Source organism: Bacillus rossius, chromosome 2 (assembly GCF_032445375.1).
Source record: "Bacillus rossius redtenbacheri isolate Brsri chromosome 2, Brsri_v3, whole genome shotgun sequence".
NCBI lineage: Eukaryota > Metazoa > Arthropoda > Insecta > Phasmatodea > Bacillidae > Bacillus > Bacillus rossius.
The window spans coordinates 65,398,207-65,423,457 of record NC_086331.1 but is presented as its reverse complement, the minus strand read 5'-3'; the positions used below and the strand labels follow the sequence as shown (position 1 = coordinate 65,423,457).

The window sequence follows — 25,251 nt, the reverse complement described above, 5'->3', positions numbered from 1 at the left end:
AGCGTCTTCCACCTTCGCTTCCCCGGAGGAACTCTTCTGTTTCGTAGCAATTGTAGCTTCCTTGATCATTCAATGGCATTCTTCAGTTACAGAAGCCACTTGCTGCTCAATAGCCTGCTCGAGTTGAGCTAGCTGTTGCGACATCAGTTCTTCATGTTCTGCTAGATGTTGTTCCTATTGGGCCAGATGCTGTTCCAAACACTGCACTTTCCCTTCCACCTGAATACTGGTTTCATCAATCTTCTTCTTTAATTCCTCTTGAACAGCTACCAATTTGCCCTGCATTTCTTCCCGACCCCTCTTCATCTCCTCTTGGTTCTTCATGTCTTCAATCTTGGTCTCCATGGCATTCTTCATCTCATCTTGACTATAATCAATTTTATTCTCCATCTCTTCTCGGCAGTTCATTTTACACTTAATTTCATTCTTCATCTCTTTTTGGCAGTTCTTCATTTTACTCCATATTATTCTTCATATCCTCTTGGCCACTTTTCAGTCCCCTGATTTCATCCTTCATTTCAAAAAAGCCATTATTTTTTTAAGTTCGTCAGCAGCCATCTTCCTTGTCCACATATACTACCAGCCTGTTGTTATCCCTACTGCCCTATGAACTAAACTGTCATTTCACCTATGAGCTAACCTAAACTTCTACTCAAAAAAACACACTAACTTTACAACTACTATACTCAAAACTAACTACAGTTACTAATACTAATTTCAATCATTAAAATCTAAATTCTAATGTTTTTCTATTATTTTAATTTGCTATTAATCATTCGTAAATCATTTGATTAGGGCTACCCCACTTCTGACACCCAAATGTTAAGAGTAAAGATAGTCCAATTAATTTTATACAGTGCTATTTATTAATAATATTTACATAACTTAATTTATGTTCACAAATCACTAAATATATGTCAAGTTCACACTCCTCATTGGAGCTAGGCTCAACAGTTGTTCGCCCCTTACATTGCACCAGTCCGCACACACAGTCTTGTACCACTCAAACTACACTCGCACGGCTCCATCCTTCCGTGTTGCACCACTCGCTGAACTCGCACTTCATATACTTGCCTATTGGTACTCTTGGAACTACTGCGGACCTGCCATGCGCCCACCTATCTGACACGCATAGCGGCCTAGACTCCCGCATTCATAACAATATCTTTTAATATGTAAATGTTACAGGATTGTTAAAACAGATGAATATTTTTTTTAACAGTGTGTACAACACAAATGGTACTCAAGTCATGAGGACTATTTATTTCATATCACAATATTTTATTCTGATTAGGAAAAAAAAAAGTTAAACTTAAAAAGAATAAAAACTAAAGGTTTGATACCACTACCCTTGCTCTGGGTCAGTGATAACAATCCCAGCACCCAATCCCAGCAACAAATGCGGCCCATACATAAATAACAAATTAAATGCTGCGACAATAGAGGGATTAGCTCTTGCACCTAAAAAGGTGCTAGTAAAATTATACCAAACAGTCATTAAAACTGTAAACATTTAAGCAGTGAAATTGAGGAGTACGGATAAGGTAACATTAACATTAACATTAGACAAAAATATATTTTAACAGTTTACCATAAAGATTAAAAATGCTACTAAAAATCTCTTCCAAAGTAAATTTATGCATGGCCTAGAGTTGATTAAGAAAACAAAAACTATTACAGGCAACCCTTATAAAATATTAAAACGTAGCCTACAAAATACCCTAAAAAAGAAGTAAAAAATTTAACATTAATAGACCAAAAAAAATTATTACTACCATTTATAACTTTTTGACTAATATTAAAGCATGGGCTTACATGATTAAATTTCACTAGTGTCTGTATAAAATCTTTGTGTGTGCAACCATAAAAATTTAAAAAAAATTACAATTAATTGAAAAAGTCTGCTGAACGAGGGTGGCAATTCGCGGATAAATCCACGTAAATGTTAGTTCAGGGCGCCTAAAAGTTTTGATTTACAGCTGTGCATATCAAAGGCAAACCACAGCTTTCACCATTAACTTACTTCCTTGAACACACAAAGTGAGTTAGCGCTGTTGCAGTAATATTCATTGCGTTAAATCGGTGAAACAATTACTGTTTTCCAGGGGTGTACATATATAAGATAGGCCAACGTTTACTTGTTAGTACTTAGCTGTAGTGGATTTGTTCCTTCAAGTATGCTAAAACCATAGCACACTACAGCAGCACAGGGCATGCCCAAAGACCAACAGCACCCAGTATTTAGGGCACAAATCCAGGAACTTGGTATGCAATCAAAATTTGAAAACATTCGTACACCATTACTTCACGATACATGCGACATTATCAGAAAACACATCACATTCGTGTAACCCCTGTTAAACATTTTTTCGCAGAGCGCTGGCACCGGTTATCTGCCTCGCGCGCCAGCCCACAGCAGACTGACACTTCAAGTCACTTGCCTTGTTCCGCCACCTCGTGCGGAAGCACATGTGACCATCTTTCAGCCAAGACACACATGAAAGAAAATAGTTATAGCACATGTCTACAGTTTCCTACCTATTACTAAGGTAGCCATACTAAAACTTAAGTTATAAAAATACTTAACCAAAAATTAATATAATAAATACTCTAAAAATAATTACAACATACTAAATACAATATAAATTACATTAAACCTGAATGTTCTCCCACATTCTAGACCTTTTTAGGTCTTACCTCTTAACACTCATTTCATTCAGGCATTTTCAAAAAGTTTGCAGATTAAAAACAATAAATTATGAATTTAACACTTCAAAGATGAAAACTAATTCAACTAAACAGGCTAAAAATTGAGAATCTAACGACAAGTGCAAAATATAGTAATATAACTAAACAAAAAAATTAAATTTCAGAACCAATAAAATACCAGGGGTTTCAGGTTAATGCAAATAATATATGACATACTCAAATAAAGAGGAAACGTATGAAAACCACGACAAAAGCTGAAATATAGATAATATGGAATTCACAGAAGTGGGGAACATGGTTTGTGTTCATAGCAATTTCAGAGTTTAGCACAACTAATGCTTGGTTATAAGTCAAGTGGCAGTAGAATACAAAATGAGCTATTGGTAGATTATACGAAGATCTCCTATACAGATTATAATGAAAAATCTATATTTATGAGAGTTCCTGGTTTGTAATAAAAGCTCTGAGCAGCCACAAACTTACTTGCTCCTTGTATTCTTCATCTTCATCACTGTCACAATCTGGCAGAGGGTAAATCTTGATGCCATTGCTCTCAATCTCCTCCAATACCTACAAAAAGTACATGTTGCAATCTTTTTTATAGTATTAATATTTAAAATGCAAAGGCACGCAAAACCCTCAGATGATTATAATTTTAAGTGAATGTCTGTAAATATTACCTATATACTGGATGTACCACATGTCACGACAAAACAGTTAATAAGCCAATAATAACAGTTCTGAATTAAAAAAAGTCACAGTGTTAAGAATAAAATGGGCATTATTTTCATTAAAAGTTTTAAAATTTCGAACATGCAAATCTGCACCAAATTATAAGATACTATCTAAAATTTTCCATTTTATAATATTATAATTTTTGCTGAACAATCCTAAGTACCCTGCTACTTATAACAATTCAAAATATAATCAAACATGGTTTACATTAGAGAAAAAATTCTTTACACAATTTATTCAGCAAAATTTTATATCTGGAAAATTTAACAATTAATTTTGTCCACAAAACACAGTTTTAAATTTCAAAATAAAAGAAATTAATCAATAGTGTTGAAGATTAAAACTAATATGATAATTTCACACGTGGTAAACACACAATTTCATAAATTTGTTAGGTCACAAAATACGACCGACTTTTGAATATCATTGTCCTAAAATGAACCAATTCAAACACTGACTTTCTCACAACACAAATGGAGGTGCACAAGTGTGTTGAATAATGTTCACTGTTAATGCCTTATACTTCAACATTGAAGCAAACAAAAAGAAATTTTCATGCTCACAATGTAATAAATCAAATCTCCACTATTGAATGGCCACCAATGATGAATTAGAGTTAAAATGGCTAAATATTTAGAGATCACCTGGAGAAATACATATTTATTCTAACCAAGGCAATAAATCACACGTAAAATAAATTTTAAACATATTTTTAAAAGTATAACAGTTAAGGACAGTTACACTAAGCACGATAATGTCAAAAAGAAATTTTTTAGGTATATGTTAGGTGATTTTGTGTATTTGCTACACTGGTTAACTGGTTAACTGGTTAACTGGTTACACTATGAAACACAGATTAAGAACTCAACAATTACTGCATTTCCAACTATCTTAGGTCACCAACAATAAAACACAACAGTGATTTTGGTATTTAAAAGTAGTAAAACAGTGTCAAAGAAAACTGCCAAAACCCACTCACTGGTAACTACTAGCTGAAAAACCTAATGGTGATTGCAAAAATGATATATTATAGTTATTTTACAAAACATAATTCTCTCACAAACTATTGAAATTCTGGTAAACTACAAAAGGGTTGCTATAAGCCATTTTTCATTGAATATTGTACACAAATCAAACCATCCTCGTAAATGTATGAGAAAGTCCCACGAACTCGGGATCACAGAGTTAGAAAAACATTATGAAGACTTAAAAACAAAATAGAGTGTTGAAGGTAGAGGGGAGGGGGGGGGCCATCATGTGATGAACACACAATATTTGATTATTAATCCTTTTCATATATAGGCACATCTTATGCTATTAAATTAAAATATCATGCTATACAAGGAAACAACACAAAATTCAGAATAAATAGCAAATTTATGTCGTGTCCCATGCCAAAACACATAATACCTCTAATATAATTATGAAACAAGTAAAGGCAAGTGCGTGCAAAGTACGGGGCTACAAATCAGTGGCTAAAGCTTGGACTACGACGTCATGAGTAAAAAGCATGTCCTGCTTGACATGTAATTTAATATTATGTTGACCAAACACATAAGACTGATAGTAAACATAATACCAAACGGAGCATATACTGCAGGCAAAGGTACATGATAAACACAGCTCTCTTTCCTTTGCTAACAAGCATAAACTTTATACAATTTGTAAAGAGCTCGTGACACGGCTACCAACATCTATGCAATATCTTAATTGGAAATTACAAAAAATATATAGCACGTGCTTGAACCAATCACTGCACCAGAAAATAATTGCTCCTCAGCACACACCATTAAACAAGACCATTGCTAGTGATGTCATACTCATGGCAACCCAACGCCATATTCAATTGCTGAAAGACAAAAATAGCAAAGAATATATAAATATAATGTGTCTGAACACATCAAAACTCAGTAAAACTGGAATGACGAAAAGCCCTGACATTAACATAACATAATTTATCACCAAAACTTAAATGCTTCATAAAGGTGTGTCAGATCCTTTTAAAAGCAAATCTTTGTGATGTATCTAGACTCTCCCAGATATGACATTTTAACACAAAACATTGACTTGAAAACTGTGAATACGACCTGATATTTGACAGTGAGAACTTGCCTCATGTAACATGCCCACTTACGCATTCTAGCCTACCTTAAGGAGCCTTGTGCAAGGTTGAACCCCTGCAAAAAAGGTGTGACACTACCAAGGTAAATAGCAAAACTTAAGAGAGTGCAGTAACTCCAAAGAAATTATTTACATTAGGAGGCATGACAAGACCAGGCAGGCAACTAAAACTGAATCTCGCTCGACCCAAAAAGGCAATAGCTTACAGAATCATGTTTTACTAAAGTAGGTGCAAAGCTTGCAATCCATTACAAAAAATACAGCGATTTCACATTGCAGGTCCGTATTGTCTTCACGCATGGCTGGATGTGCCTAATAAAAGATAGACTTTAAGCAAATCTACAAAGTAAAAATTACTCCCAACACCCATGGGCGGTGCCAAAACGTGAATTTCACCAAAGAACAGAAAATAAAAAAACTGCCCAAACTACTTATATTAGCCCACCACCCTCGCACAGCGAGTACAAGGCCTAACATACTATCAGCTAGCTAGCATGTTGCCCCTTTGAGATCAAGACGATGAAGAGTGGCAGATCCTTGCTATCGTCATTATTACAACTTGCCTAATTCTAGCGCAGGCGCAGGAGGGGAAATGCAGCTCTAACGGAAGGAGAAAAGGAGGGGAAGCATCTCTCTGGTGGTCAAGCTCTGAGGCTTGGCGCGAGGTTCAAATCCTGATAACCTCCGACCTTGCCACCTGCTCAAAACATTAAATGTCATCACTTTTCTGGGACTTTAATGACCAATTGTACATTTCAGGACATATCTGGAACTTTCAGTATCCAGTAAACACCCTACACCACCCAAGCATGTTGAGGAGAAACTCAGAGCAGCTAGCTAGCATGTTACCCTTTCCAGACCAAGATAATAAAGAATGGCTATGTTGTGCTATGTTGCAACACAAAACTTACATTATGTATCTTCATATCTTTAATTATTTAGTTTAAGTGCAGGAATGCCTAGTTTTTGTTTGTAAAAGTCACCAGTACGTATTGTTACAATTGTGGGGGAACTAGGTTCGTAAGGGATAGCCCAATTAAGTTTTATTACAGTTTTATAAATTACTAATATTTACATTACTAATAAATAATTATACTTAATGGTCCAAATGTACCACTTTCATCCGTCCCCTATTTTTCCCTGGATGCGGTAGAGCACATAATTTCGGCACTTCAAGAATTCATATGGGCCTTCCCACACTGTTTGAAGCTTAGGGCACCTTCCCTTCCTTCATTGCAGGTTGTGCAGCCATGCCGAATCGCCCTCCTGAAATCCAATTGAGTTAGCCATCAGGTTGTATCTCATCGTTGTTCAATTCGTCGCTAATCAAAAATTTTTGCAGGCCTCTTCATGTATAAGCGCCATTCGCTCCTATAGATGATTCACATAATCAATGGTGCTGGTCAGCTCCCTGCAAGGACAACCGAACTTGACATCACAGGGTAGCCTCAACTCTGTCCAAACACAATACTCGCAGGGGTCAGCACAGTGGAGTTATGGATGGCAGACCTGTATCCCATTAGGAACTGAATGTGTTGATTCCAAGGCAAGGTGTTATTCAAGAGTTCTGTTGAAACTCTCCACCCTGCCATGGGACTGAGGATGTAGGGCTGTAGTTCTAGTTTTATTTATTCCCAGCAACCGACACATCTCCTGAAATATTGACGACTCGAAATTGCAGCCTTGGTCTGAGTGGAGCTCCATTGGTACTCCAAATCTGCAAATGAAGTTGTTGACTATTGCATCTGCAATGGTAGACACTTCCTGGTTAGGAAATGCATAAGATTCTGGCCACTTACTGAAGTAATCCATTGCTACCAGAATATATCATTTTCCACCTTTTAGTCTTGGGAAATAGTCCAGTGATGTCAATGGCTATTCACTCAAAGGGGCCCCTACATCGTGTGCCCTCATTTTCCCACGACTCCGGTGTTGTGGCCCTTTTTTAGCAGAGCATAATTCGCATTGTCTACACCAAGCCTCCACATCCTGGCGACATCTCAAACCAATAGTAGCATTGACGGATCTTGGCTAGTGTTTTGTTCACCCCTAGATGACCAACCCAAGAGGTACCATCATGGATTTCTTTCAACACCTCTGCCACTAAAATCTTTGGAAGTAGTTGCTTGTAACTACTTTTCCATTTGGACTCTCCCATGCCCTCATTAGAAGCCCATTCACCATTCTCAAGGAATCCCACTGTAGCCAGTAAGCTCTCACAGCCCTTCGGTCAATGGAAATCTCATGCCATATTAGATGTCCAGTACCATTCTCTAGCCAGCATGAAATGGATACCAGGTCAAGATAATGCCGTTGCACTGCTTTCAAGCTGGCTTTATCCCATTAATGTTCCCCATTAGTTATCGTTCGTCGAACATCTTCAATCCCCTCATTTTTCCCTGCCCTATTGCAATGGTTGCACTCTACCATGCAAGGTCTTCGGGAGAGGGCATTGGCATTGGTGCGAATCCGGCCTTTCTTGTGTCCTATCCGACAATCACTCTGCTCTATCTGTTCAATCCACCTAGCAAGTTGTCCCTCTGGATTCTTGAACTGTAGTAGCCACTAAGTGCAGCATGGTCAGTGCATAAAAGAAATTTCCTCATATATATATTGTTACGATATACCGCGGGTTCGTAAAGGATAGCCCAATTAATAGATTTTATTTCGCACACACAGTTTTATTTATTACCACTACTTGTCACTTACAAATAATCTTCTAAATTGGCAGATAATTAATTACACGTAAAAAAGGTCAATTCCCCAGTCACTCGTTCCACACACCTCGCTGGACCGCACTTCCGGCGCAACTCTCGCCGCAGCACCCCTCGTGGGTCTCCGCCGCGGGACTCCGTCGCCACAATCCGCCGCCGCCGTCACACCCTTCGCCGAGATCCCACACGACGACTCACTCGCAACTTCGCCCGGGACTCCGCTGCGCCCGCGACTCTATCGCCCGGAACCTCTCGACTCCACTGAACTCACTCACTCCCTGCCCTGGAACCTTCGTCCAGGGACTTCGCCACTCTGCCGCACCCGCGGCACTATCACCCGGAAACTCCGCCGCGGGAGAACTCCCCACTGAACTCCTCTCGAAGGTCGGCTCAACCTCCTTATATAGCCCTTGGGTTCCCGTCCAGAACAATCGGGCATGTCTCCGAGATATCGCGCAACCTTCGCCGTCGAAATGCCCAGAAACGCGTCGTGAGTCCTCGAAGGACGCGGCGGCTGCTCAAAGAACGCCGATAAACGCAACAAGCATCGGGTTCCCACAAAACGCGCCGATAAACATGTCTGAATCCTTTTATTCCGCAGTGCGGCCTCTTTTAAGTAACTCTATCTGAGGCAGGTGCGCGCTGCGACGGTCAGGATGTTGCGAGACAGTATGACACGAGATACCAGGGAGAGGATGCGTGTGGAAGGGGGCGCAGACAGGCCGAACGAGTGCGGCGATGCCAAGCACTGCAGCCAAGCGCGATCGTAACATTGCCCCCTCCTTAAACCTGTTCGTCCCGAACAGGTAATGCATCTCCTCCTGGAGGTCCCCATGCTACTCGAAGTTTAGGCCTCCTGCCTTTCCTCCATCGCGGGCTGTACAGTCTCACCAGATAACCCTCTCTCTCATTAGATGTAGCTTCTCTTGTCACCCGGCGACACTTCTGCGTCGCAGATGCCCCATGTCGTTCAGCCAGCTGCCCGAGACGGGCTGACCGATGCCTTGGACGGACCTGATACTCTTGAGTGCATTGCTTATTGTCTTCCAACAGTTTCCTTGTTTCTTCCCTTTTTCTCTCCATTTCTTCTCTCGCAGCTACTTGTTCGCACAGCATTTCTTCCCGGCTCTTCTTCGTCTCTTCTTGGTTACTCGTCCCCTCTTGGTTCTTCTGATTCTCGCCTGGACTGCACGTAGTTTCTCTTTGTACCCTCTTCATGACTCCTTGTGTTCTCATTTTCTCTTCCCTGTCTTTCTTCCCCTGTTCTAGTTCTTTCTTCACCTCTTCTTGGTCTTCCTGTGTCTCTTCTTGGTCTTTCTTCGTCTCTTCTTTGCACTTCTCTATCTCTTCTTGACTCATGTACATCTCTTCTCGGCTTTTCATCAGCTTTTCTTGGAATTTTCCCCTCTCTCTTTGGTTTATCTTCATTTCTTCTTGTTCAATATTCCTTACTTTGTAACTCATCTTCACTACTTCTGTGCTTTTTTTAAGCTCTTCTTTCATATTCATGTCCTGGCTGTTCTCCTCTCCTTGGCTAATTTCCCCTTCGCTGTTCTCCTCTTGGCTGGTCTCCTCTTCGCTGGCATTCTCTTCGCTGGACTTCTATTCGCTGGTCTTCTCTTCGTTGGTCTTCTCTTCGCTGGTCTCCTCTTGGCTGGTCTTTTCATCACTGGCCTTCTCTTCGCTGGTCTCCTCTTGGCTGGTCTCCTCTTGGCTGGTCTCCTCTTGGCTGGTCTTCTCTTGGCTGGTCTTCTCTCCGCTGATCTTCTCTTGGCCGATCTTCTGTTCGCTGTTCTTCTCTTCGCTGTTTTTCTCTTGGCTATTCTTCTCTTGGCTGTTATTCTCTTCTAGGCTTATCTTCACTTCGGTCTTCTTTTCATTCTTCATTTCTTCCTGGACATTCTTCATTTCATCCTGATCCTTCATTTCCTCCTGTCCCTTCTTCACTTCCTCTAGGCTATTATTTGACTCGCTCTTCGTTCCTTCATGATGGTCCTTACTCTCATTATTTTCACTCTTCACTTCTTTCGCAGAGTTCTTCATACTGGTTCTCCATGCCCTCATGTCATTCACCATTTCTTCCAGGAGAACCCTTATCTTCCTGATATCTTCTACACTTAACTCTTCAGCAGCCATCTCTCTCTCTAAAGCATTTACTAATCAAACAACCTAAATAATTTTTTTTCTAATACTGTTCTTAATTCTAAATAACCTAGCCGAACCTTCTAATTAAACTAACAATAACTCTATTACATTCAAAACTAACACTGACTACAGTATACTAAAACTAACTCTAGAAATTTTAAATTCACTAAAATTCTAAACACTAACTTTATTCTCGAAAAACTAAATTCTATTTCTTAACTATTCTAATAATAAAACTGAATCCTAAATCTATTGATTAGGACTATCCCACTTCTGACACCAAAATGTTACGATTTACCGCGGGTTCGTAAAGGATAGCCCAATTAATAGATTTTATTTCGCACACACAGTTTTATTTATTACCACTACTTGTCACTTACAAATAATCTTCTAAATTGGCAGATAATTAATTACACGTAAAAAAGGTCAATTCCCCAGTCACTCGTTTCACACACCTCGCTGGACCGCACTTCCGGCGCAACTCTCGCCGCAGCACCCCTCGTGGGTCTCCGCCGCGGGACTCCGTCGCCACACTCCGCCGCCGCCGTCACACCCTTCGCCAAAATCCCACACGACGACTCACTCGCAACTTCGCCCGGGACTCCGCCGCGCCCGCGACTCTATCGCCCGGAACCTCTCGACTCCACTGAACTCACTCACTCCCTGCCCTGGAACCTTCGTCCAGGGACTTCGCCACTCTGCCGCACCCGCGGCACTATCACCCGGAAACTCCGCCGCGGGAGAACTCCCCACTGAACTCCTCTCGAAGGTCGGCTCAACCTCCTTATATAGCCCTTGGGTTCCCGTCCAGAACAATCGGGCATGTCTCCGAGATATCGCGCGACCTTCGCCGTCGAAATGCCCAGAAACGCGTCGTGAGTCCTCGAAGGACGCGGCGGCTGCTCAAAGAACGCCGATAAACGCAACAAGCATCGGGTTCCCACAAAACGCGCCGATAAACATGTCTGAATCCTTTTATTCCGCAGTGCGGCCTCTTTTAAGTAACTCTATCTGAGGCAGGTGCGCGCTGCGACGGTCAGGATGTTGCGAGACAGTATGACACGAGATACCAGGGAGAGGATGCGTGTGGAAGGGGGCGCAGACAGGCCGAACGAGTGTGGCGATGCCAAGCACTGCAGCCAAGCGCGATCGTAACAATATATATATATTTGTGGAAATGTTGAAGACACTTCACTACAGCCAAGAGCTCTCTTCTTGTGAAGCAATAGTTGGATTCAGGCTTAGACAAAACTTTGCTGAAGTATGCTATTACTTGTTCATTTCCATCTTTAACCTGAGAAAGTACACATCCCAACCCATCTGCACTTGCAACTATGTCAAGGATATACTCTCCATGTTAACAGGGATAGGCAAGTACAGGGCTAGCGCACGGGAATTCCTTGAGGTTTCGAACGGCAGCCTCACCTGCTGAAGTTCATAAAAATTGTCTCTTGTCCTCAGTTAGCTGATGCAGTAGTTTTGCAATTGTCGAGAACCCAGGAACAAACTGTCTATAGTAGGTACAGAGTCCCAAGAAACTCCTTACTTCATGCTTATTCTTAGGTTGAGGCCACTCTATAACAGACCGGATTTTCTCAGGACATGTTCACACTCCATCCTGTTATACAATATGCCCCAGGAATGTTACCTCAAGCTGGAACAAGAAGCACTTCTTAGGACTGAACTTAAGTTGGGCATGGCGAAGCCTGTCGAATACATCCTTGAGATTTTGCAAATGTTCCTTCACTGTATTTCCCAACACAATAATGTCACCATGGTATACTAGGCATGCTTTCCAAGTCAAGCCGTGCAAGACAAGTTCCATCAACCTCTCAAAAGTTGCAGGAGCATTACATAACCCGAATGGTAACATTGTGAACAGGAACAACCCACTACCTGTCGTGAAAGCAGTCTCCTCCTTATCCTCATCGTGCTGCTCCATTTGCCAGGAACCACTCTTCAGATACAGTGTAGAGAACCATCTGGTGCTAGAGAGTGTATCAAGTGTGTCATCAATACGTGGAAGGGGGTAGCCATCTTTTTTGGTGACATCATTCAGCTTCTGGTAGTCCACACATAACCTCAATACGCCATCCTTATTCGCTACTAAAATGACTGGGGAAACCCAAGCACTCGCTGATGGTACTATTACACTACCCTTCATCATACTAAGTATCAACTTCTCTGCTTCCTCCTGTTTTGCTAGAGACAGCCGCCGTGGTGCTCGTCAGATTGGCTCTGAATCACCTGTGTTGATGCGATGGTTGACCAGGCTTGTTCTCCCCAGGTCAGTATCCCCTAAGGAAAATACATCCTGATTGCTTACCAGAAAAACCTGTGACATCTTCTATTCTTCCTCTGTTAGATTATTTTGACATCGCCTTAGTAAATGTTCTAGATTTTGGTTCAGTGATTGCTCGATATGTCTAATAGGTGAGGAAGACTCACACTGGCCTACCCAAGAGACTGGTTCACAGTTAGATATTGGGTCTCCTTGTTTCAATACCCTTGTTCGCGAATCTAAATTGGCCACCCTGACTGGCCCAACCTCGCCGAACCTTGCAATGCTTCGGGCGACCAGGAGTGTCTTCAATCCTAATGTCATATCTGGCTCTATCAAGTTGCTCATATTGCCCCTAGGGTCTCCCATAATCCTAGCTGCTATTATCTGTTCATGGTTTGTTGGAATTGAAACAGATTCTCTAACTACCACTTACATTACAGAAACTTCTAATTTGTCGGGGGTAAACAAGGCCACGTCTTCATCTTTAATATGAAGTGCCTGTTCTTCCATGTCAGTAACGAATATGTATTGATTCATGATGTCCACTCCTAGAATTACCTCATCGGTGATATCAGCAACAAGAAAGGATGTGTAAATGTCCAAGTTCCAATCTTTACCTCCAAATCCAGCTGTCATGCACAGGTGAAGTGTTTCCGGTAGCTCTTTTGATTTTGTATGGGATGGGTGTTCTCTTCAGCTTTTCTCCACATACAATGTCTGTGCAAACTATAGATGCTGATTCCCTTGTGTCAACAGTAAGTAAACACTGTCTGCCATTGACCCATCCATTCAGTAACAAATTGTCATGGCCTCTACAAAATACAGATACAGGAAAAACCCTAGGGGCTACCATTTCCTGTAGAGCTGGCCTGTGCCCCCTCACACCAGCTACTTCTCGTTTCCCTGTTGATCTTCCTGCTGCAATGTCTTACTGCATGTCATACAGTCCCACTGGATGTGTCCTGGTTCATTGCAGACAAAGCATCCCGGGTGTCCTGCTCTTCTGATCTGGTCACTTCAAATGTCATTCAGCAGCTTCACCAATGCCCTGAGAATATCTACTTCATTAGTGGTGTTTCTGGCATTTTCTCCATTGTAGGGCTCCAGTCCAGCTATCCTTGTCCTGATGCTTGTGTTTCTTGAGGCACTGCGTGCTGCCTCGACTTCCAGGGCATGGACCAAGGCCTCACAGATCCTCTTGTGTTGGGTCAAACAAAGAGTTTGCTGCACCTCCGCATCTCGGAGTCCATCTATAAAACCACTGGTTGCTAGCTGCTGACAGAACTCTGTTGGTGCTTCTGGGTAGGAGAGGTGCACGAGTCGCTCGATGTCTGCTTCAAATTCTTGGAGTGTTTCTGAAGATCTCTGTTGATGTGTCTTCAGGGCCGTTCTATACACCTCGCCCATGTGTCGGTCTCCATACTTCAACTCAAGGGTCTCTACTAATACTCCATAGTCCTTCTGGTATGGATCTAGTATGGTCTGCAGTAACTCTAGTGGAGATCCTCGCACGGCCAAGACGAGTGCAGTAGCCTTTTCTTCCTCGTCCCAACCATTCACTTCAGCAGCTGTCTCAAACTGTTATCTGTAGAAAGCCCACGACGATTGGGCATCAAAGGTAGGTGGATTGAATTTTGGGTGACCAGTCGCGCCTTCCACCTTCACATCTCCAGAAGAATTACTCCATTATGTAACAGATGTAGCTTCCTTGATCATCTGACGGCACTCTTCAGTTACGGCTGCTACTCTCCGTTCGGTGGCCTGCTCGTGTTGAACTAGTTGTTGTGCCGTCAGTTTTTCATGATCTGCTAGATGTTGCTCCAAACACTGCACTTTCCCTTTCAACTGCATACTGATTTCATCCATCTTCTTCTCTAATTCTTCTTGAGCAGCCAAGAGTTCATTACGCATATCTTCCTGACACCTCTTCATCGCCTCTTGGTTATTCTTAATGTCTTCGATCTCCGTATTCATGGCATTCTTCATCTCTTCTTGGCAGTTCTTCATTTCACTCTTCATTTCCTCTTGGATACTCTCAATTTTATTTTTTATTTCCTCTTGGCCCTTCTTTTTTCTACAATTTTATTATTAATTTCAGCCACAAATGCCATTATGTTTTTAAGTTCCTCAGCCGCCATATTTCGTGTCCACATACACTAACAGCTTATCACTGTCTTATGACTACTCTGTAATTTCTCTTTTGAACTAATCTAAACCTCTACTAAAACTAACACTAACTTTACTACTACTAATACTACTACTACTACTACTACTACTACTACAACAACACTCAAAATTAACTACAGTTTATAAACTAACTCAATTCTCAACTAACTAAATTTGTAATTTTTTTTAAAATTTTAGTTAAAAATAATTGTATACAAAATCTATTAATTAGGACTATCCCTTTTCTAACATCAAAATGTTACGATTTAATGTGGGGGAACTGGGTTTGTAAGGGATAGTCCACTAAATTTTCTTAAAATTTTAATAATTACTAATATTTATATTAATAATAAATAATATTACTTAAAAATGTCTGATCACAAATCAATGGCACTTAAAAAATTTATTTGTGAATCTCTCAATGTCTGTCAAGTTTCACTGGAGCTAGGCTAACAGTGGTTTGCCCATTACCTCGCGCCTGTCCACACACAGAGTCTCGCGCCACTCAGTCGCACTCTCTCATCTTGTCGCTCCGTGTCATGCCACTCTTGAAGTGGTCTTTCACCCTCTTCACCGATGTCGCACTTTCCTTCATTCCCGGAACTCTCGGAACTGCCGCTGATGCCGGCGTCGCTACTTAAGTAACTGTGGCGCCATTCTCGATCCGACGAGAGGGGCTGTGGTGAGTCGCGTCATCCTGGGCCGACCCAATGGCCGAAACATTGATAAAGGTGGTATTTATTCGTGCCACTCTACGGGACGGCCTCTGTAAGCCCGGCATTCCCAGGCTGCTAAAGGTGATAAAACTCAGAGACAGGACGATGCATGGGGTGACAGAGAGGGGGGGGGGGGGGGGGGACGGGGTAGCAATGACCCTTTTAATTCGGTCAGGCACACGTGGCATGCCTTATATCAGTGGACGGCACGTGACACGGCGTGTGATGCCACTGGCCGTGCAAGGCAGCCAGCCAGCTCCGAACCTGGCGCGTATCGCGGTCCTGTCTGCGTTCGTAACAGTATTTTGCAGTCAGTTTTATGCCAATTATTTTAAAAGTACATGAAGTGACCTTTGAAAATCCTTAAACATAGCAAAAAACTTGTGAAAATTAATTCTGAGCTTACATTTCATACAATTAGTTTACACTTAGAATTTCTGCAATTTTACAGTTCAGGCCTAAAAATAATTTTTCATGGTATGAAAACACTTTGTTTTGTGTGTTTCGTGTGTTTTGTGTAGGTTTAGCATAAATAAAAATGCAATGTTATAATTTTTAAATGTAAGACAAACACCAGAAGATGGAACATTTAGATTCTCACTTCGCGATGACAAAATATATTTTATGCATATTTTTTATTACGTTCATTAAATGGCATTCTAAAAATAAGGACTTCTAATATATTTAAACACTAAAACATGAAAATTTCAAAAGAAGTTGCATTCATTTCATGATTTAGAGCAATAATAGAGCCTTTCGCTCTACTTTACACTTAACTTTAAATAGTCACTTGAAAAGTGTAAAAAAGTGGTTTCACTGTACATTATTCTGAATGTGAAAAGAAACACAATTTGGATAAAAAGGCAAACAGGAATAGTACTGCCATAAAGAAACGTTATTCACAGCAGAAACAAAGAGTTGCAATATCCTAGCATTCAGCAAAGATGGCAGCATCTAGAGGCTGCATAATGTTGCCTACTCATATTTCAAAAGTAATTTTTTGTGTAAACATCTTAGCTCTCTAAGTACAGTATTTAGCAGGAGGAAACGTGTGACAAAGATGGCTGGCGGACCCACATGTAAAATCATTAACCCATATGGTTTCACTTTCATAAACGTTAGGGGACATACCATATCTATTGGTGTATAAAATGAAACTTTATGATAGTGAAACTACCATGGAACATATTCAATAAACTAAAAAAGGGCACAGTAAAAAGTAATTACCAGTTTTAAAATACCTAAGAAAACTGGCATCACAATGATTATTATTTATATTCTCCTTCTGAATTCCCAAGAGGCTTAGTAGCACAGTGGTAGAGCGCACACTTGTTCACCTCAAAGGGTGTGTGGTTCCTATCTCGTCACTAGAAATTTTTTCCTTGTTTTCAATAACATTATATTATGATTTATAATAATAATGTTAAATCAACTCAAGGTTAAGGTTTGTTTGTAGAAAGTATTTACAGGCTGATTTTAATTGTTTAAGCAAAAACAAATCTTCAAACATGTTTTTTAAAATGTTTCAGGTTAATATTTTAGTAATGCCATAGTAGTATAATTTATAACATGAGCGGAAACTATATAAAGTATTAACTGTTTAGTGAATTTTAACTACATGGGCAATGTTTTAACAGAATTCCTTGTCGAAAATAAAGACCAAAGCCAGGGTTTTATCGGAACCGTTTCTAATTGTTTAAAATTTACGGTTATTTCATGCTGCTAACTGCTATCTGCATTTGATGGTGGAAAGCAAAGTTTATGATTCAGGTAGTGAATTCTAGCAGCAGGCACAGAAAGTATAGGTGAGATTGTCATCCAAAAATTTTGGTATTTGAAAAGAGACTACTCTATCAGTTTATTTATCATGCTAGGCATTATTTTAAAGAATTCTATGTTAAATTTTATGTCCACATTTTGTATTACAAGTTTATTTGCAACATTAACAACATTAGAACACATGTGTTTGCTCGTTACTGAGGTAAGATGTTTACACATCACTGCTAAGTACTGAAAGACTCTCACACATTGTTTATTTTAAATATTACTACAATTAGTTGTTAGTTTTTACATAATAAAAACTCCTAAGGATAGTTTTTAAATGGATCACTGGTGTTTATATCAATGTTACTCAAACAGCAAGTAACTTACTCGTTTCTTCAGACGAAGCATTTCTTTCTTCGTTAAAACATCTGCCTTTGCAATAACTGGAACAATGTTGACTTTGTTGTGTAACTGTTTCATGAATTCAATGTCTAGAGGTTTCAACCTGAAAAAAATTAAAAACATTTATTGAACTTGAATTCTTACACACAAAATTAAATATGTAAATATGGAAAAAATATTTTTGGTGGTAGGTTAAATATTAAGCACATCAAATACCAACAAAAATCCATAGATCAAACACAATTAATAGAAGTATGGAGCTAGATATCATACAACGGATAACATTAATAAGCAACCCTGAAGGTGTGGTGGAGATTTAATTAATGAAATCAATGCTAAAATTTACATACAATTGGCTGATTTTGGCAAAATATAACTTACTAGGGCCAGTCTTATGAAGGCATCAAAACCAACAAAATAAAATAATAATAAAAAAATTATATAACTGTTGTAAAATCACTCACCCATGCCCAAAAGGAGAAATAAAATAAAAGCAGCAATGAATTCTATTATCAACAATATTTCGCCGATTCAGCCCACTTTCATCACGTAGAAACCTTTCAAACTGGTCATCTATGTACTGAATAATTGAACGAAAACTGAAACAAAATAGAATTCATCTACAATGACCATGATAAATATACATGAAATTTATTTTTTTATATAAAATATAGAATCAATTCTTACATACTTACTTGGTATTATTTGTAACAACAAATGCACAACTTCCTTCAGAAGTCAGTAGGCACTGCTTTGACAAATAATCCAAATGTAAAAGCCAAACTACCAACACCTTGTGCAAAAAAATTAAGTTACTATGCATCAAACTGAAACCCTTTTGCTGATTGCTTACTTTCCATTACAAGATACAGAATAAGCCTACTGTAACACAGTTCACTATGCCACAGACTAAAGTGAGATTCTCTCTCATGTGACAATCGCAAGTTTTTCATCATAAGTAGTCATAGTGCTTCCCCTTCGTTAATGGTGTTCTCTCCCTTCAATGAGGGACCTGGTTGGGAAAGAAATGTGTATCTGGCTGAGTGCAAAGGAAACAACAATTATCTACAAGTAGATGGCAGCAATTCATTTCTATTTGTTCCGTTTATCGGGTCATGGAAATATACTGCTAATTAAGGAGGGACTAAAGAAAAATATATTATTTAATTGTAATTTTCCCCACAGAAACACACAAAGATGGGTTTAAAAAATTTGTGAACATGTACACTGATAAGTTCTTTAGCTGGTGTTTAAAATTATGTTGGTCTAAAGAAACTCAAAATCGCTTGTTTACAGGTTTTTTTATCATTATGACAAAAAAAATTTTTTTTTTTAATTATGATAAACTTAACATTTATGGGTTTTATGTTTAAATTTGTTTCAATTTAAGTAGGAAAAAAACAGTATAAGGACATTCTATTCTATTTATATCTTATATTTGCATGCTTATGTATAAAGTTGTAACATTTCTGCAGATACTAATCTCTTAACTGTTTAATAATTCTAACAAGTGAAAATGAAATACATTAACTATGGATTACACAAAATTTTCAAAATCATACCACTCATTATTTACTATTAATCTTGATTTGAGGAGACATGTTAGCTGTAAATTTTCTACACCCCCATTTTGTACTTTTTACAAACATGCAGTTATCCATATCAATGTGCTGACAGTTAAAATTTTTGTTAAAATTACCTGAGGTGGCCACTCTATTAGCAGATTCAAATTCCAGGTGTTTAAAGGTTTTCTATGAATACTAGTAAAATGTTACCAGTTAATAAAAATATATGTAACATAGCTAATTATTTTGCTTCCATCAGAGCTTAAAACAAATCAGGGTGGTCACTCTATTAGCAAAACCAAATTCCAAGTTTTTTCCAGGACATTTGAAGGTTTTCTGAGACATAAAATTCTACTATGTTAGTAATTATATTTATATATATATATATATATATATATATATATATATATATATATATATATAAAAGTCTACAGACTTTGAGGAAATTATTTTAGTGACCTTATGAGGACCCTTTAGCAAAATATTTTGTGTACCTTTTTGGGTTTAAAATGTGTCAACCATACATTTTACTTACGATTTATGTATATATAAACTTATAAGTAAAACTTTTTTAGTATTTATGCATAAATTGATGGGTTAAATAAAATTTGTCTTACCTTATTAAACTTGGTATTTTCAATTGCAGGTAGAAACTATTCCAGTCTATATTTAGTTATATAATTAAGACAATCAGTAAACAAAGTCAATGTACACTATGTTTAACAAATACTCAAAATAGTTTACAAAATGATGATGAAACCCTTAAATAATTTGCACAGTAAAATGAAATAACTGTAAAACATAAGGATGCTTGGAACCACGTTTCGCAGTTCATCCAATATTTAATAAATAAAATTTGATAACTTATGTATTTACATGAGAGAAGTGTTTTAAGCCTGTTTTTTTAAAGCCTGTATTTTCTCTTCAAAATTTTTCACCTCTTCCTTATGTTGTTCCATTATTCTAAATTTGGTGGCTTGGAGCTCTTTAATTTCTGATAAGGCACTTTTCTTTGCTTTTGCAGCTTCGTCTTTCTTTAAGCTCCTCTCCCTCAAAGCTTCTTGTCTCTTCGCAGATGCATTTCTCATAGACAGAATCATGTTTTTGGTCACAGCAATGTTCTTATACCTCCTGTCAAATGTATGGCATCACAAACGCATCTCTGTGCTATAAGTGAGGCTTCTGTTAGGTTTTTAACCAGACACTCTCTATTTATAGAAAAACCTCTCTCCACTGCAGCATTGCCGTGAAACATTACAAGAAATTTCTGGAAAAATTTTAACAAGTTTGTGTTGTCAATTTTAGAGACTTCCAGTAAAATTTATTGACAGCTTCTTTTACAGCATCATTTTCACATAACAGTAGGTAATCTCGCTTTATGCAGTCAGCTACGTGTGGTGCCATGTGTCTACTTGATACGAATATCTCCAAAGCAGTGATGATACGACTGTTTCTTAACACACTACTTTTCATGATGTCAGGAGATAAACAAGATGCTCCTTTTACAGCTTTACTTCTAAAGGGACACTTTTCAGCCAGCTTTGAAAAGAGATATTTAAAGTAACATTTGCCTTCATTTCTGAAAGTTAGTACTTCTGCCTCTTTTATGTCTTTGCATGCAGCTTTGGCACCAAACCCAATGTCTAGGTTGCTAAGGGGTTTTAGTAAACTTGCATCATATGCATTGACATTCATCAGTTGAGTACCTGACTTTATACCTTTTACCACAGACTTCTTCAAAAATCGGGTACCAATACCCATCAAAAGACAAAGAGTATCTTCATACAGCAACGGAAACAGTGGATCATTTGACTGGAATTTAATCAGAAAAGGCTCTAACTGCAATGAAACAGACAAAAGAAACTCTAGTTTTGCTAGAAGCAACTTGTCTGCCAGGGTTTCTTTCACTTTTGTGAAGTTTTGAGAACTAGGTGGATTTTTCTCTGTCAAGCTTACATATTTCAAAAGAGATGGAAGTATTTCAATAGCTCTTTTTAGAACTCTTGAATTTTCCACCCACCTAATATGATAGAATTTCAGTGGGAAAACTTCAGAAGCTGTTTTCTGAATATAGTCTGCTCGTCTAGATGGGAAGTCTTTGAAGAGATAAAATAATGACCTCAAAAACTCATGAACATGCCAGCCAACCACATTGTGTGCTGTCTTGTATGCACCTTGAACTATATGCAATGAGCATGTTCCAGTGTCAAATATTTTGCCTTCATTTTCGTCTAGTATGATTTTATGGAAATCTGGGAATCACGTAAAAACTTCAAATTTACATTGGGACCATCTGCAGAAATTTGCATAATGTGATTCACTGGCAGGCCTAAATTTGAAATAGTAGTCGTCAAAGCATCGACTAAATGTTTAGCAGTTGCTTGTTCTAAAAATGCTGAAGTGAGGTACCTTGTGGGAACTGAGCTTGAGTCATCATTCCAGTACCGAGCAACTACATCCATCTGACCCTTTTGGCTGACCTTGTTTAGGCTTTCATCAAAAGAAACAGTAAAGAATGACACAGACTTGACTTCTTCAATCAATTCATTTTGAAAGTATGGCCCAAGACCATACGTCACGCCATACGAGACCTTGTCTTTCTGCATCTGAAATTTCTGCGCAATGGCACTGTCCGGAAACATATACGGAAATAAATCTGAACTGCGTGATGAAGTATGTGTAACTGCTTTATTCAATGCCCAAATTATTTCTGCCCTGGTTACATTTTCCTTCAGAACAAATCAGCTTATATTTGATGTACTTACCAAGCTACTGGGTGTATTGTTACTATTACTGTTTTCATTAGTAGAGACAGTGTAAGCATTCTGTGGTTCAATAACAGACACTGAAGGTGAGCTGGAACAAGGGACTGAATCACCTGCATATGAGCTTGAAGTAGGCCTACTGATATTTCCACAAAATGTTAGTGAAGTTTGTTTCCCTGTCATGACACTTTCCCTTTTAATGTGTTTTCACACAATAAACACCACCATGAGCAATATCAAATTCACTATTACACAGTGCCTTGCTCTGTGAATTTTCAACAGGCCTCAGCCACAACGTCCACTTTCCTTCGGCAGCGCATGGCAAACTGTACCACTGCTCCTGAAAACTGCATTTCCCGGGCATTTTATTTTAAAACACTACCAGAAGAAAATTTACTACTTTAGTTCCATTAATTTTCTTTTACTTAATGCTGGAATCCTGGACTAACACAAGTAAATTACTTACTTTATAAATATTTAATTTCTTCCACTACTTTCTCTACTTTAGACAAAACAGAAATTATTTCATATTTTAACACTTTGGCGCTATAACTTACAACGTATATCTAACCTTAAGACTGCTGCTGAAAAATAGGTCATATTTATTCCCTGCTGATTCACACGGATGTTTTGACGAATTTGCCCACTGCACATGATATCTCGTATGCGTGATAATGTTTGGAACAAAGACAACTACAAATAACTGTACTAATATTAAACACCAAACGAAAAATTATAAACATCAACGCGGCCATTTTATTTCCATTATTTGCTGTAGACAGATGCTTCCCTATAGATTATATCTTCAATTTTTGTCTCAATCTCTCGATGCGTTGTCCAGTTCCGCATATTGATACAATGAAGGGTCGTTGCATATGTAGACAAACCGCACGGTGTATACAGCAAAAATTTTTTTGTAAAAACTATTTTTTTTCGGGTCATTAAAATGTATTTTGGTACTTTTTCGGTACTTTCGTGGCCTAGGTGAAAGTTTCGTCACTTTTTCGTTACTTTTGTGACTTTTGTGACTTGTAGACACCCTGTATATGTAAAACTTATCTAACAATATTGGTTGTATCAGAGTTAAGAACAAATTAACCATATAATATTAAATACAAACTATTTAATATTATGTAAAATATAAAGTATACCTGTACGACTATACAACATTTAAGATAAAAGTGTATTTCCTAAACATAATTTAGAAGCTGTTGTATATTGTTTAAACTATGCCAGTAACAATGAAAAGCAAAATTTTACAAAAAGACAGCACAGCAAATCATAAGGGCACAACTAAAATTACTGCAGCATCTGCCAGGAATGTAAACAGTTTACACATTAAAATAATTATTATAACTCTCACCAGTATTTTCATTGCTTGATCACTATAGAAAACATGATCCTAGCTTTAAATTCTTCATAGAGAACTTTTCAATCACAGTAATCTGCATATACAATAGAACACCTCAAATCCGCCACATTTGGGACTGGGGGTATGGTCGGCATGCAAAAAAGTTTGGATTATCAGAAAATTCAGAAAAATACAGATTTAGAGTAAAATAAGCAATCTATGAACTCAAACATGACTGTATTGTTTGTTCTCTACAGTAAAAACATTGCAATAAACAACACCAAAGCTGTTGTTATTGTTGAAAATGAGCAATACATACTGTATGTATATATTATACATACATACATACTGAAAAAAAAAGGGTAGCCTATAATAAAAAATTACTCAGAAAAACGTCAGTTATAGATTTTTGTTTAGCAGATAAAATTCTAGACTTAGATGCAGTGTTCCTCCATTTCTTGATCCACAAAATGTTAATAGGTGTTGAGGTTGAGTTCTGCTCGATGAACTGAAGGGCAATATCAAGTGTTCTTGGCGTCTGTGTGTGAAATCCGGGTAGGGGATTCGTCATCATCAAGGTCCGAGTCCTTGTTCACAGTTTCTGCACCATTATTTTCCAAAACAGCAGCAATAATCTGTTTGTCATCAAGCTCTTCACTTGTTTTCACTTTCTGTCTCACTCCTCAACTTCACTGGCAGGGACATTCGGTTGTAGAGTTTGTAGATCTTTACCAATTTCCTGCATGTCATCATTTTGCTCATCTTCAACCAGGTCACTTACGGTCATAACTTCCAGCCAAACCTTATGCCAAGATTTTCGTAGCATTTTCAGTTCCTCCCATGACCCAGCCATGGTTTCATTTGACGCAGCGAGTGTTTTGTTTGGCAGAATTTTATAGTTTAGGCCCGTATCATCTATGTTATAGACTTGACAAAGTAACAGTTCATATTCTTCGACAATTTCTTAAAAATTCACACAAATTTCTTAGCCACCTCAGCATCAGCAGATAGTTTTTCAACAGAAATTTAAACAAACAGAACGCCATTACAGGTTTTCCAGTGATCAATTTTCAATACTGTGACTCACTTCCGGCTTATAGTTTTTTGTGCAAAGCAATTGCCTTTTCTTTTATAATGGGCCCAGATATCGGAGTTCCTTTCATTCTTTCTTGGCAGAACCACATCCACAATGCATTGTCAAGCAGTTCAGTGTTTTGGCTTTTTCAATGTTTTGCAATGTTTTAGTGTATACGATTCAATGTCTTTCCGATTTCTCCTCCAATCTTTTATTTTCTTAAAGCCTACATTTAGCTCCTTGGCAATTTTTTGGAGTGATCGCCCTGTGTCCAGTCTTTGTAGCACTGCTAATTTTTCATTTAATGAAAGAGTAAAATGTTTACGTTTTACTCCTGACAAGTTGAAAAACACACACAACCATAGCTGCCAACCTTTCATGCTAGTCATCAGTAATCACTCGGAGGCATATCCAGGATTCGGTGTGGTGAGTTTCCGGGGGGGGGGGGGGGGTGTTTAGTCACTCCATCCCCAACACCCTTGTTAATAATAACACTACAGAACATACATCAAACTACATTTTTCAGCATAGGCCCACTGATAACAGCATTTTGAAATGAATAAATGCACTCTTCACATAAAACGTCGATGTTGTAATTGTCATACACTTTACACTAACATTAATCTCTTGAAGTCAGATGTTGTTTCGTTGCATGTTTTGCAGCGTGCAACTGTTTTTGGGAAAAATGTTTTTTGAAGCACACTTCCCCATCTGATGCAGTCTTTACTTTTTGAATTAA

At 38.5% G+C, this 25,251-nt stretch overlaps 1 protein-coding gene across 3 annotated transcripts in view; it reads right to left on the bottom strand.

The window, feature by feature from the left end:
• The window catches only part of LOC134529339 (septin-1), a 217,303-nt gene that overhangs the window by 82,555 nt on the left and 109,497 nt on the right, over positions 1-25,251 (bottom strand). For 2 of the 3 annotated variants that reach the window (XM_063363296.1, XM_063363297.1), the window contains exons 4-6: positions 18,221-18,355; positions 17,742-17,859; positions 3,193-3,279 (exon numbers count right to left, since the gene is read on the bottom strand). In XM_063363296.1, coding sequence (XP_063219366.1) covers positions 3,193-3,279; positions 17,742-17,859; positions 18,221-18,355 — 340 coding nt within the window. The remainder of the gene's footprint in view (positions 1-3,192; positions 3,280-17,741; positions 17,860-18,220; positions 18,356-25,251) is intronic. The other variant, XM_063363298.1, reaches the window with a different exon arrangement.